The 13,049-nt window shown below is 50.7% G+C and overlaps 1 protein-coding gene across 1 annotated transcript in view; it reads left to right on the forward strand.

Moving 5' to 3' along the window:
• Window positions 1-1,236: 1,236 nt before the first annotated feature.
• Window positions 1,237-13,049, forward strand: part of TMEFF2 (transmembrane protein with EGF like and two follistatin like domains 2) — a gene marked incomplete at both ends in the record, with an annotated part of 111,520 nt that continues 99,707 nt past the window's right edge. Inside the window, 5 exons of the mRNA XM_084289396.1 lie at window positions 1,237-1,548; window positions 1,653-1,785; window positions 2,548-2,657; window positions 7,560-7,689; window positions 10,032-10,058. Of these exons, the coding sequence (XP_084145522.1) occupies window positions 1,237-1,548; window positions 1,653-1,785; window positions 2,548-2,657; window positions 7,560-7,689; window positions 10,032-10,058 (712 nt within the window). The remainder of the gene's footprint in view (window positions 1,549-1,652; window positions 1,786-2,547; window positions 2,658-7,559; window positions 7,690-10,031; window positions 10,059-13,049) is intronic.

Raw genomic sequence — 13,049 nt, forward strand, 5'->3', positions numbered from 1 at the left:
AAACGCATAACTAAAAGGAACTGTACCAATGGCTGTTGCTCTTTGGTGCCTGGCTGTGACACAGGGAGCTGGGGTATCGTGGACTCAGAACGTCTTTCAGAGGATGCTGGTTGTGAATTGTCCATCACGCGAGCATAAAGCTGCCTGCTTGGCAGCGAGCTTGCTGCATGGCTTACAAGTAGTAGCTCTGTGTTTGGAAAACTGGCAGATATATTTTTTTTCATAAAAATATTTTTATGGGTAAAGCTTTCATATCAGCAGGGAAAACCTTTTTAAAGAAAATACCAGTGTTAGTCACAGCAGAACCCCTTAAACTGTGCCTTAACCAGACTGGTGGTTTCAGGTTCGTAGTTCAGGCACGGTGTTGTGACAATTACAGGACCTCTGGTGGAGCTTCCCTATTCCAAAGTCAGGAAACAAGCATAAAAATCGAGGGGCTCCTTTGTCTCAGCAGACAGTGCCTGCTGTCTGAGAGGCTGAAAATAAAACAGGGTAAATGTAAGTCAGAACCGTGCGCAGGAGAGTCAGTCACTGCCGTGTTATACGGCACTCTGGGGAGAGGACGGGCCGTAGCTGGGCTTCTGCTGCTGTATTTAATGACACTCTATGAATGCCAGATACTGGTGTGTTATCGTCTCGGTTGTGAGTTATAGCGACAGGAGATACGGATCAGAAAGGGCCTGGCTGCGAGGCTGGGCTAATGGTTTGCTTCCCTGCCCCGGCTGCTCAGGCGGGCCTGCAAATAAGTGCCTGTACGGTCGGTGGCTGGGGATGGACGAAGGGAGGAGGTGGAGGCAATGGGAAAGGGAGAACGAGAAGGGGAACCGTGGTAGCTGTGAATGGGAAGATGGAGCAGGTGGAGTGCGGTGGGGGAACGGGGAGCGGGGAGAGGCGGCAGGAGCAAGCAGGGCGCCCTCCTGGTGGGGCTGTGGGGCTGCGGGCACCTCGGCGCTGTCCCCCGACGGACACCGAGCGGTGTCAGCGAGCAGCACCGGCCGCGCGTGAGAGGGACAAGCAAGTTAAAAGCAGGAGGCGAGAGGGGAGGCAGGTAACGGGAACAACGACACTGCGCACGCAGGAATAAACAGCACAAACTCAGAGCGGCGCTGGGGAAGGGCGCGGGGAGCCCGGGTGGGCGCGGGGAGCGAGGAGCGGGGACCTCCTCCCCCCGGCCCCCTCCTCCTCCCCTCTGCCGCGGGGCTCCGGCGCCCCGCCCACCAGCCCGGCGGCCGGCCAATGGGGGCGCGGCGGCGGCGGCACGTGACGCGGCGGGCCGGGCCGCGCTGCTTCCCCCGCGCAGAGGGATGCGGGCGGCAGAGCGGGGCAGGCGGCGGCGGCGGCGGCTGCGCGGCGGCGGCCCCGACGGCGGCCCCCAACGGCCCCAACGGCCGCCCCAACGGCCGCAACGGCCGCCCCGACGGCCCCTATGGCAGCCGCTGCCCGCCCCGCGCCGCCCCGCCGGGCTCCGCCGCTCGCCCCGGCGCCGGGCGCCGCTCGCTGAGCCGCTTGTCGCCGCTGTCGCCGCCGCTGTCGCTGTCGCCGACCGGGGTGGAGGGGGCGGGATGCCCGGGGGCTCCGCGCTGCCGCCGCCGCCGGAGAGTTGAGCGTGGGGGGGAGCCATGGTGCCCGGGGAGCCCCCCGCTGCCCGGCAGTGCGACTGCTGCTGCTGCTGGCTGCTGCTGCCCGCCCTGCTGCTGCTGCTGCTGCTCGCCCGCCCCGACAAGCTGGCGGCCTTCCCTACCTCCCTCAGCGACTGCCAGACGCCCACCGGCTGGAACTGCTCCGGTACGAGCCGGCACCCGGCCCCCATCCCCTCCCCTCCCATCCCATCCCTTCCCCATCCCCGAGTTCGGACGCGGGGCCCCGCAGGGAGCCGGGTGCGCGTCGCCCCCCTGGCTGGGAGCACGGAGCGCTGCGGCTGGAGGAAATGGGGGAGAAAGCGGAAAATGATGAGTTTGGGTGTCAGTGGGCTGGGAGCGTGAGCTGGCTGCTCCGCCTGAGCCCCTGCCGCACGCTGCTGGCGTGGGAAGGCAGCCAGCGAGATGTGAAATTGATGCTCGGGGTGCGAGTCTCCAGGCAGATCTGTAGGGTTTTGCTCGGGGAAACCAAGGCAGGGAGCTGGGGTCGCTCAGCCCGCTGCTCCTCCCGTTAACTTGGGGAGAGCAGCCTGCCCGTCTCCGTTACGGGGAGCTTTGTTGCGCCACGGGCTGGAGAAATACCAGCTTGGACCGCTGGCCAGCAGATCCCCCATTGAGTGGGGTTAGGTGGATGGCATTCCTGACCCGCAGCAGTCAAATAGCATAATTACCGGGTGACTTGCGAGGAAAAAGTGCGTGGGGCTGTGGGGAATAAGGGTTAATAGAAGGACCGAGGGAGAGATGAGAGGAAAAAGTGGCAAACTGAGGACAGGGAAGGACAAAAGAAAATCTGGACTGTATCGTTTCATCAACAAGGTTATTGTGCTGTGTGCATTAAAACGCAATCATTCTGTATTGTTCCTCTTGCCAGACCAAAGCTGACATCTTTTTTTTTCCTTTTACATTTGAGGTTACGATGACAGAGAAAACGATCTCTTTCTCTGCGACACCAATACCTGTAAATTTGATGGGGAGTGTTTAAGGATTGGAGACAGTGTGACTTGTGTCTGTCAGTTCAAGGTAAGAAGATTGATATTTCCTTCTCTAATTCATTGATGAGAATACGAAGCAAGGATCCCTCTTTATAACCCGTCACTTGGCAATTTATTTCTCTACGTGCAGGGAAGTTAGAGGGAAAACCTGGCAGCACGTATAAAAGCTGGCAGGAGAACCAACTGGTGTCAAGAAGACATAAGTTTCTCGGGGAAAATGCAGATGCTACGGCTTTAAATGTCCCCTCGGGTCTGCAGTTTCAGGTTGTGCATTTCTGATTCTGTTTCTCTGCCCTTTTAACAAGGATTTAGAGTCCTTTCTAAATTCATTTCTGATACAGATCGTGGCTTATTGTATTCAGAGTTCTGATCTAGTTAAAGAAATGGATCTGTAATGTGCTTATGCAATATTTTCAGGAAGGGCTGCATAGTGACAATGCTTCTGACTGTTTATCTGCCCAGCTGATCAGATTAAAGAGAAATCCCTCTGTTCCGAAATCATGAACTTGCTTTAGGTTTTATACAGTCGTAGCGGGTTATTGCTGAGCAGTGGGGTTTTTCCCTCTCCTCCTGTGCCGTCTCTCTCCCTCTTGCAGCTACATCTAAACCTCAGGCATCCTCAAAGTCAGACGATTTCATTATGAAGGATTCCATTTAATATGTTCTAGCCAACTTGCAAAACAGCTGTGCTTTCCGTAATGACCTGAATAAAAACCCAGCAAATTAAAGGAGCTGTAAGCATGTACCAGCACGTGTTGCATATACGTTTATGCCCCTGTGGTCTCTCGCATTTTAATGCAGATCTATGAAGTTGTGGAACTTGCAGTGCTGACGTGAGTGTTTACAGTAGAGCAGGCCAAATAGTGCACGGTTCAAGATCGTGCACATCTGTAATGATGAATTTATTATCGAGCTTTGATCGGCTATTCGCTTTGAAGCGTGATAAGTAGCGTTTATATTTCTGGAGCCAAATTTCACTTTGGGGGAGAAATCCCAAGTGATGCATTCCTTCGTTTAAAACAAAGAAGGAACTTTTCTGCCAGCAGAACAAGACAGTCGTTTGCTGAAGTGCCTGCGTTTTCCTTGCGTGGGGGGAGAATTCGTACTGACCGTGTATTTCTGGTGTTCCATTTTTAGCTTGCGTGCCATCAAAAATCCCATGTTAGGATGCTGTTTTGAGCAGAGCAGCAAGGAGCGTTTGCCTTGGCTCAGCATGTGCCGTGATTTAAGGGTTGCTCTGCTTTCTCTTTCGAAGAAAAGGCTGTGATGCAATGCAGCGGCGGTGCCCTGCTCCACTGCTGGGGCAGACGTTGTGCCGGTGGCGCTGGGACCTTTGGGGGCCCCCAGAGGTGCTCGGGTCCCATCATCAGTGCCCCGTTTGGCATTAAGCAGTGGGCTCGTAGCCTGCAGGGAGTGCAGCCAGGCATTGGGGGCGGTGGGAGGTGTTTTCCCAAGGCAGGATACGACTCCCTGGTGGCTTGGGGCTGACTGCAGCCCCCCGTGGTGACACGGGGCTGGCTGCGACCTTGGAGGGCGAAGCACCCGCCCAGGGGGCTGCCTTGCCTTAACATCAGCTGACAGAGCCAGAGCCACACGCCGCCGGAGTAGAAAATTAGTTTCTAAGGCGGTGTCTGAGGCTGGCTGGGTGAGGCAGAGCCAGCCAGGTAATTTATGGCACGAGAAAGGGGGTCCTCCATCAGAATTCAGGTGTCCCGTTCCGCTGACAGCTCTCTGGGGTGATGGTGAGCAAATCAATAGCAGGCTCCTCATCACTATAATTACTTCTTATGTTTTCTCCGGAATTTGCCAGGGGCTTGCGCTGCAGCTTGAGAGAGTAGACAAGGACTGAAAGCTAATTTTGCCTCCGTGTTGCTTGAAAGGCCTGGGCTGGCCAGCCCCGGGGTCTTGAGGTCCTGGGGGAGGCAGAACTGGGGCTGCTGCAGCTTTGGTTTGTGTGGAGTTGTGTGTGTGCGCTTTTTTCCCATCAACCAGGATTGTAGATGTACATCATGTCTATCCGTGTGGGGTTAATAAATTAATTGTTGAGGGGGTAAACCCCATCAGACTGCTCTGGAAGGTGTGAGCTGAGCGAGGTGGCAGCCACCACCCTTGCTCACCGCGCAGCAAGCTCAGCGGGGCCACCAGGAGGTGCAGAGCCCCAGCTGGGGACACCGCGCCCTCTGCACTCAAGTCCTCCCAAAGCCATCGTCTGGCAGCTTGGGATCCCTTCCCTCTCAGACGTTGCAAGTGAATCCCAAAATATTCCAGGGCGTTTCCATCGGTGTTGCATCTCTTGACCATGACTGCGAGCGGTCCCTGCTCTGTTCCCACGCGAGTTGAATCCCTCCTGTGCTTCTGCATTTCTGGAGTTGGAGCCTCACCTGGCTGGCTTGCAGCTTGATGTTGTGCTTCTGGAATATGTTGTCGTGCTTCTTGCTTCCAAGCAAAGCTGGCGTTTTGGGAGTGGAGCTTGAGAGCAGGAGGAGGTCAAGCCCCTGACAGTGTTACCTGGAGAAGGAGTTAACACGAGTTCATCGTTCTCTAGAGAGCAAACCCTCATGGTTTCAGTGCACGGCACCGACCAAAGCTGGTTTGTCTCCGACTGGTTGTGAGTGCTCAAGGCTGCTCGTGCTGAGAGAGGCCACCTCCAGCTGATAGTTGGCTGAGTTTGGATACGTTTATGTACAGGTGTATTTTAAAAACCCAAGCGCGTGAGAGAGGACGTGACAGCATGGCACCGTGCTGCTGGGTTTCTGGGAGTTTTGACATGGATTTCAGTGAGCACTTGATCAGGCCTTACTTTAGGGATGGAGAATCGTACTCATGTCTGGGCCTTGGTCTGCTGAGTCCTAAACCAGTGCCAAAAATGTGTTGCTAGACTGAGGAGACCATGACAGTCAAGGGCTAATATCCTCCAGGGCTAGGAAGAAGGCCACGAGTTACTTCTAACACCAAGACCTCCTCATCAGCAGTCTTCTTTTCTCTCCTGACTGACTTCCACCATGGCTTCATCGTGGCTTTCTGAGGCCCCCAGCCCAAAGCAAGGCAGGATCCACCTGGAGGCTCTTGCTTCTCATATTCTCACGTGGTTGTGGGCTGAACGGGCAGCAGGTGAAGAAATGCCTCTGGGACCAGCACAGCTTGAGAAAGAAAAGGACACGTCACCAGTGCTCATCGTGGAGTACCTCCACCGCTGCTGTCCAAAGCCAGGTTTGAGCGTGTCAGCGGCTGCAGGAGAGATGGGAAAACCTCTGCGAGGAGAATTAATCCTTTCGGGAGCCCTGGTGTTTCTCAAATAAGTCTTAACATCTATGAGCTTTGGAAGAAGTCCCAGCCCAGCTAACAGCAGCTCTGTCGCCAATTTGTGTGGCTCAAGATTTCGCTCTTGACGTTTTATATGGTTAACGTGGGGCTGCTTGGCCTTTCAGATTGGAAGCTGAGTCAGTGTAAAAGATCAGCTCTGGCTCTGGGCGAAACCAGCAGTTTCCACCGCGTTTCTTGGGAGCGGGGTCCAGCATTGTTTCCGCACGTCAGCCTGGTGAGATGCTTTGGGCCGAGTTCTGCACAGATTGCTCTGACAAGAAGTCCCACGGGTGTCAAGCAGCGAGGATGTGTAAAACAAGCATGATTTGGATCTTCATGCTTTAAAAAATTTGCATGATTGTGTTAATTGTCCTGGTTAAGTACTCCAGATCACCCTCCAGCGTTTGTTGTAGAGCTTTTGGATGAAGGCGGCGTTTTCTGCTTTGGAGCGTAGTCATGAAAATAATCTTTGCGTGGAGCAGCCCTTCGTCAGAAGGGGAAGGAGAGGATTTTCCCTGCTGTTGCTGCTGGTTTTCTGTCCAGCTCTGAAGGAAGAGGACACCGGAGGTGGGACGCAGCTCTGGAAGATTTAAGAAAATACAGCGCGTGAGGAAAATGTCATTTGATTTGGCCCAATCAAAATGTCACTCTGACCAACGGTGAATAATTTCTTGGCAGCCGCGCCGCGTGGAGGCCTGCAATTAATGCAATCTGTGCAATTGTTTGTGGGAATGGTTTCTGTAGTCCTTCACGTTGACGCCTGTTTGATGCTTACACGCCCGGGATTTCGGTGTTGCGCGCTAGGAACGCACCTCTGCCGCTTCGTGGCACGAGATAGCTGAAACAGGCAGTGTGGTTTCTTTTTAATTTTTACTTGGATTTAAGCAGAGGTGAGCATTTGTAAATAATAATTGCGATCATTCCATTTGTTATAATTAAACAATGAGGCATACCAGGAGTACAGTAATCACGAGATAATCATATCCCCGCTATAATTACCACGTACGGGGCACATCCAAGTATTGCTAAGCCTCGGAGTGTGATTATCTTGAGATAACTGCACCCGGTAGGTTGCCCAATTTTCTGTCTAAACCGGAATTATTTTTATTAAAACGAACAGGAGAGGGCAAAGCCGGCCTTCGGCGGTGGGGAGAGGAAGGGGGTGGTTTGGGGAGCCGGGCAGGACTTTGGGCTGAGGTGGGGGCTCAGCCCTGTGCCCGCCGGCCGCAGCGGGGAGCATCTCTGGTGCGGCGAGGGTGTGTGGATGGGGAGGAGGAGGGGGAAGGAGAGCCTGCTCCTCGCAATTTGCCTGTTGCCATCCAACGGAGAGGCGAGAGGAGCCGCTGCTGCAGAGAGGAGCCGCTTGCCTTCTTGCCCGATGCCCCCTGTCTGGGAGTGCCCCCTCCTCCTCCCCACAGGGACACCTCGGTGGGGTTGCTGAGCATTGCCCCACACCCCCCCTCCCTCTTTTCTTGCTGCTGTAAATGTGAAGCAGGGAGGTCCTCCTTGTTTTCCCAAGGGGTTAATACTGGAACGGGCTGGGGGGGGGGGCATGCAAATTGGGGCTGCCCCATCCATCCATCCCAGCTGCAATGCTAACGCTGCCGCTCCTGGCCTTTCCCCCCAGTGCAACAATGACTACGTGCCCGTCTGCGGCTCCAACGGCGACACCTACCAGAACGAGTGCTACCTGAAGCAGGCTGCCTGCAAGCAGCAGAGCGAAATCCTCCTCGTGTCCGAAGGATCGTGCGCCACCGGTACGTACCGCGTGTCCCCGGATAAAACTGCCTGCGGAGGGCAGGAGCTGTTGGAATCCCTCCTTTGAGTTTGTCGTGGGTTAATTCTTGGCAGTCCTGAGCGTGAGAAGATGCTGCTGACGTCCTTTCCTTCTACACAGCTAGCCTCGCATAGGTTGACAGGGTGCAGCATAGAAGTTGTTTCTTTCCCTTTTTTAAAGAGTCTATCCTGTGCTGCTGGTCACGCAGCCCAGCCTGCGGGTAGGGGCCGTGGTGACAGGTCACTGACAGCAGCTTAAGCAAGCAGATGTTTGATAAATGGGCATCTGGATTACAGCAACCCACTCTGTAATCTGGAGAGGGTAGGACTGCAGCATCACTGCCTGTAATGCAGTTGTTTGGGTTTTTTTTTTGTACGTGTAGGGCCTGCTTCCCAGCTGGTAGTTCAGCAGACCTCCACCGGCTGTAATGAGCCAAGCCAGTTTATATCAGCCCAAAAAAAGCTCTTAATGATGAACGGGTCTGCGCAATAAATTGTTTTTCTGGATTTGTTGGAAGAACTCATTGAAGAACATGTGTGAAAACTGACTGGTATTTGAGACGCCCTCACTTATCTCTGAGCATCCTGAGCTGTTCGTGTCTCTACTTCTGTGAAGCAGCTAGAAAAGCGAGTGAGCCACGTCAGTCAGGAAAACCGAGTTGCTTAGGCACAGGGGTTCTTGATGTTTTTCCTTTGTGCTCAGTGTCTGTTGGAGCTGGACAGTGAACTTAACTTGAAAAGAATAGGAGGAGTAAGGCTTTGTTCTTGAGAAAGCACTTTAAGCTTAAAGCAGATTTTTTTTCTAAGGTGAGGATAGAGGAGTCAATAAAAAAGTGCATTGGGCAGACTTTGTGCAGTGCTGTGATTTTTTGTGTGTGTGTGTTTCATACACATAAGAGGAAAAAAAAAAAAACAGGAAAAAAAGTTTCTCTGAAGCTGATACCTGACAATTTTCAAGAAAAAGGCACGTGCAGATTTTTTTTTTGTCCATAAATTGCTATTAAGTAGACCTCAGGCTGACAAAGCCTGTTGTGGCATAGGATTTCTTTGACTTGGTAAATTCTCTCAGCACAGTAACTGGTCTTTTTTTGTTCAGGCTTCATGATTAAGGGGTTGATTTGAGTGCATTACTTCATCTTTTCCTAACCTTGCTTGCTACTCGCCATGGGACAGGGCAGAGTGATGCACAGGCCCCCAGCAGAGACCTGGGCTGGCAGAGGTCTAGGCATCAAAGGGTAGGGCAGGAGGAGAAACGTGGGATCCTTCTCCTCTAAAGAGCCAGTCGTTTTCTGTTCTATTTTCCACCCCTCTTTTGTCTCTTTTCCATGGAGTCTTGCTGTGCATTCTACCTCTGTGCCTTTTTTTGTGACAGGTTTATTTAAATAAAGGTTTTCAATTTTTGAACTTTGAGTAACGATGGCATGTGCGAGCCAGTTCAGATCCACCAGATCCTACTGTCAGTAAATTAGATCTAACAGTTCATAGGGTAATTGAATCCCCAAGCAGCCTTTCCAAACTCTATTACTCTTGATGCTGATAAATGGATAAACCCGCTGCTAAGGGAGGTAAGGGGTGACAGCCTCCCTCCCTTCCCTCCAGGAGAAATTCCTCTTATGGATTTTCTAGTCCTACTCATGCGTGCCTTCTGTACTTTGTCTTGGTTAGAAAGTATAATGAAGTTCAGGGCTTGGAGATTTTGCGACGTTGCACTTCCAGAATTTGTGAATCTGGTCATTCCATCCAGCAAAACATTGAGCAGAAGACAACAAAAAGGCTTGGTTTTGAACCTCAGCCACAGCCTTAAGAAAAATGGCGTTTTGATCATTTATCTGCAGACTTTGAATAAGGATTTAAATGGTTTATTCAAACCGGCGATCTGATGAGATGTCACTGTTCTGTGCAGACAATGCCATGAATTTCCAATTGGTCTGGCCTCAAACAACCGGGTTTAAAAGCCCTGTTTGATGCTGAGGGTTTAGTAGTGGCCACGTGAAACGACTTTGCACGACTGTTGGGAACAAAGCTCCTGGAGCTGCTTTATCAGTCTCAGTACAACAGAATGAGGCAGCGGCTTCTGAGAACATCACAGCACTCCAGGGCTTACGTTATTTCAGTCTTATATAGAGACTTTAAAGTAAGAGAGTTCAGACATGAGAAAGACGGCTTGAGTGAGCTACGTTCAGATTACATCTCTATAATTTACCCAGGGATGACATCAAACATGAGATGCTCTGTAATACATTTGACTGAACAATCTTGCCTTACATGCTTACAGGACATACGGTAGCACATGAATATCAATTTCATTCTGTTCTTTTCTCAGATGCTGGCTCAGGATCTGGGGATGGAGGTAAGAGCCATCTTTTCATAACGCTGCTTATGTGTACACGCGTTGTCTTTTGCAATTTCAGCTTCTGAGTGGATATGCTTTGCAGTTTAGTTGTTACACTACATATTGTCTTTTGTTGGGCTTTTTTTTTTTCCGGAAAAAATGACATTTTGCATTTTAGTCAAGCTGGAACCTAGTTAATGACATGCTGTTTTCTAGGGAAATTCAGAAAGCTGTGTTCCTTCTAATAGGACTTGGAATTATTCATAGGTTGTGCTAGGAGCTCTATCTCCATCTACTGTTGCTGTTTCACTCGTTTGTTTTATGCTTAGAGTAATATTTCCTTTTGTTTTTAAAACATGAGCCAAACCCTTGGCTTCTTCTCACTAGAGGATTCAAGCCAAATATTTTGTGGTACTGGAGAGCATTTTTTTTTTTTTTTTTTTAAGATATGAAAAAATGTCACAAGAGAAGAATTATGTGTTTCTTGTAAGAACAGCAGCAGCAAAAACAAACACGGAAATAGTCCAGACCCTTTGCTGCATAGAGGGGATGCTGTAAAACAATAGCGAACTTGCATTTAAGTTGAGGGTTGGCTTTGTGGGTTTATTTATTTTTATTTTTTGATGGTTTTGTTTATTTAGCACTGATTCTGGGATGTGCGAACATGGCTTCTGGGAGATGCTTGCGTTGTGGGGCTGGTGGGTCAGGCTTCCAAGGAGCCTGGGAGACCAGGGCTAGTTTGGGTGGCTGTGGAGGGTTGCCCTGAAGAGTTACCCTCAGTTCTGCCCAGGCACTGTAGGAGCCCCATGGCAGGTGAGGGGCAAGGTCAGCATTGGGCTGGGGTGCTGCCAGGCTCCTCCAGCCACGGTGGCCACTGGGAGCTGAGCCAGGATTTGGCATCAGGCAGCCAGCAGGTCTGGGCTCTCGTGTAGCTTTGCGGCCAGTTCGGGCTGTCAGTCCTGTCTGGATTCAGGTTTTTCGAATGCATTTCTGCTCTCTGGTAAAGCATCACCCAGTCTTCGTGTAGTTTTGGTAACCAGCATGCTGCAGAGCGCAGCGTTTAGGTGAAGTATTATTTTTACCTGTGAAGTAATCAACAGCCTGAGCACGGGGCATTTGCAAGGGACCTAATTGTCAGAGACTGGACTTGGTTTGTTTTCTGGAAGTCAGAACATTTTAAGATGCTTCAGACTTGGCTCCCAGAAATCACAACTGAAAATATTACACCTCGTTAAAAAATTTTGTCCAGCTACTCCTATTTTGCTCCCATGTCCTTTAAATATTTTTTCTGAACTGGACTAAATCAAAGAGATTCCTGATTCAGATCTCAGATTAACAGAAATCTACAATTTAGGATGGGGTTTTCACACAGCAATCAATTTTCAAATGATGGATTTTGTGTGACTTTTTCACGTACATACTAAGGAAAATGAGTAAGATTTCCAGTCTGTTTTTATAACTGGGGGAGATGGGGAAACAAACACGCCCACTTTCTAAAAGGAATGAATCCCATACTCACAAGGCATAGGGTTTTAAAAGCATGATTTCCAAACAATTTCATTTTAAAAGCTGAGGTTGACAGAAGATGAGCAGAACAGGACCACGGGGACTGACAAGGCAGATAGCAAGGAAGCAAATTTGAGAAGTAGACGGAGTCAAGCTGGTGTGTGTTTAAAGGTCTACAAAGCTGCCTTGTATTATACAAGATTTAGTAGGCAGCTACTGCTGTTCTTAAAGTGCAAAAGTATATTTATGTGCCCTAAGAAGCTAAATCCAGCCAAGTAAATATTGTCACTACATCACTCTTTACTACACATGGTCTTGTTGTAAAAGCTGTAATAAAATTTGGGTGTCATCACAATAAGTCTTGTAAAATCCACTCCAGCGGTCATGAGTGGGAGGTTGTTCTAGGAGAAGTCTGAGGTCTTAGGAAAATTTTCAGAAACCCAAGAGACAAACAAGATTGCCTTTCTTAAGCTTCTCCAGGCAGCCCTGGTTAACAAGTGGCCCACCAGTGCTGGGGGCCCTGGGGACCTGCTGGGGGTTTAGGCAGGCTGGGCAAAGCCTCCTGGGCCCGGTGGGTTAGGAGGCTCGTGTTGAAAAGACTTTTCAAGCAAAATCCAGCCAAATAACATCAGTGGGGCTGGGAAGTCGTAGGGATCTCTTCCATGCTCGTTCTCCTTGGGCAAAGGGTGGGTGGATTTCTACTTGAGGGCACCTGTAAGGGGTGATCCTACACTGTGAGTACCTGGGGACTGTTCTCAGCAGGAACATCTGCCTTCCTGCACTCCCAGGTGGACAAGGATGTTGCTTCTTACTGGAGCCCCTCCATATTACTCCCATAGATTTCTGCACGGTTTCTGTGCCATTCCACGAGATGAGCATACCAGCTTTCCAGCAGGTTTGTCTCTTGTGGTTGGATTTCCGTGGTCTGATAAGGTACACGCCTAAGGGGGAATTAACTCAAATTGCCAACTGGCAGAGGACAGGATGTTTTCCAGTTCTTGGAACATGACAACCTTATTGCTGTGTGGTGGTTTACCTCACGACTGGTAACAGTTCAGCTCTCAGTCCTGTTTTTTCCTCAGTAGAGTTTTTGTCAGGTGAAATCATAATTGGATGATGGTTCAGGAATTCCTGGAAAGGGGTTGGTGCAATGGACAGATGTCCACAGCTACACCGTGTGGTCACACAGGCCTCATTTGCTCAGGAAGCTGGATAGAGCAGGAACAGTACAGCCAGAGGTCGTGTTTTGCCAGCCACGTTTCCCTTCTGCTCGTTCCCATCTGGTTTTGCAGAAAGCTCTTCTAGCTATTTAGGCCTTACAGTATTTAGTATTTAGGCCTTACAGTTTTCTGCTTTACTTTCAGGGTTGCTGGGAGCAGGGGGTCCCAACTTCTTATCATTTTAATGATCCTGGGGGCCTTCCAGAGGCGATGTATTACTGCTTTAGGCAGCAAGAGCATATTCAATAAAGCAATACAAAAGTCCCCTTCTTTGTAAAGTGAC

This window comes from Netta rufina (assembly GCF_964035555.1).
Source record: "Netta rufina genome assembly, chromosome: 6".
Classification (NCBI taxonomy): Eukaryota; Metazoa; Chordata; class Aves; order Anseriformes; family Anatidae; genus Netta; species Netta rufina.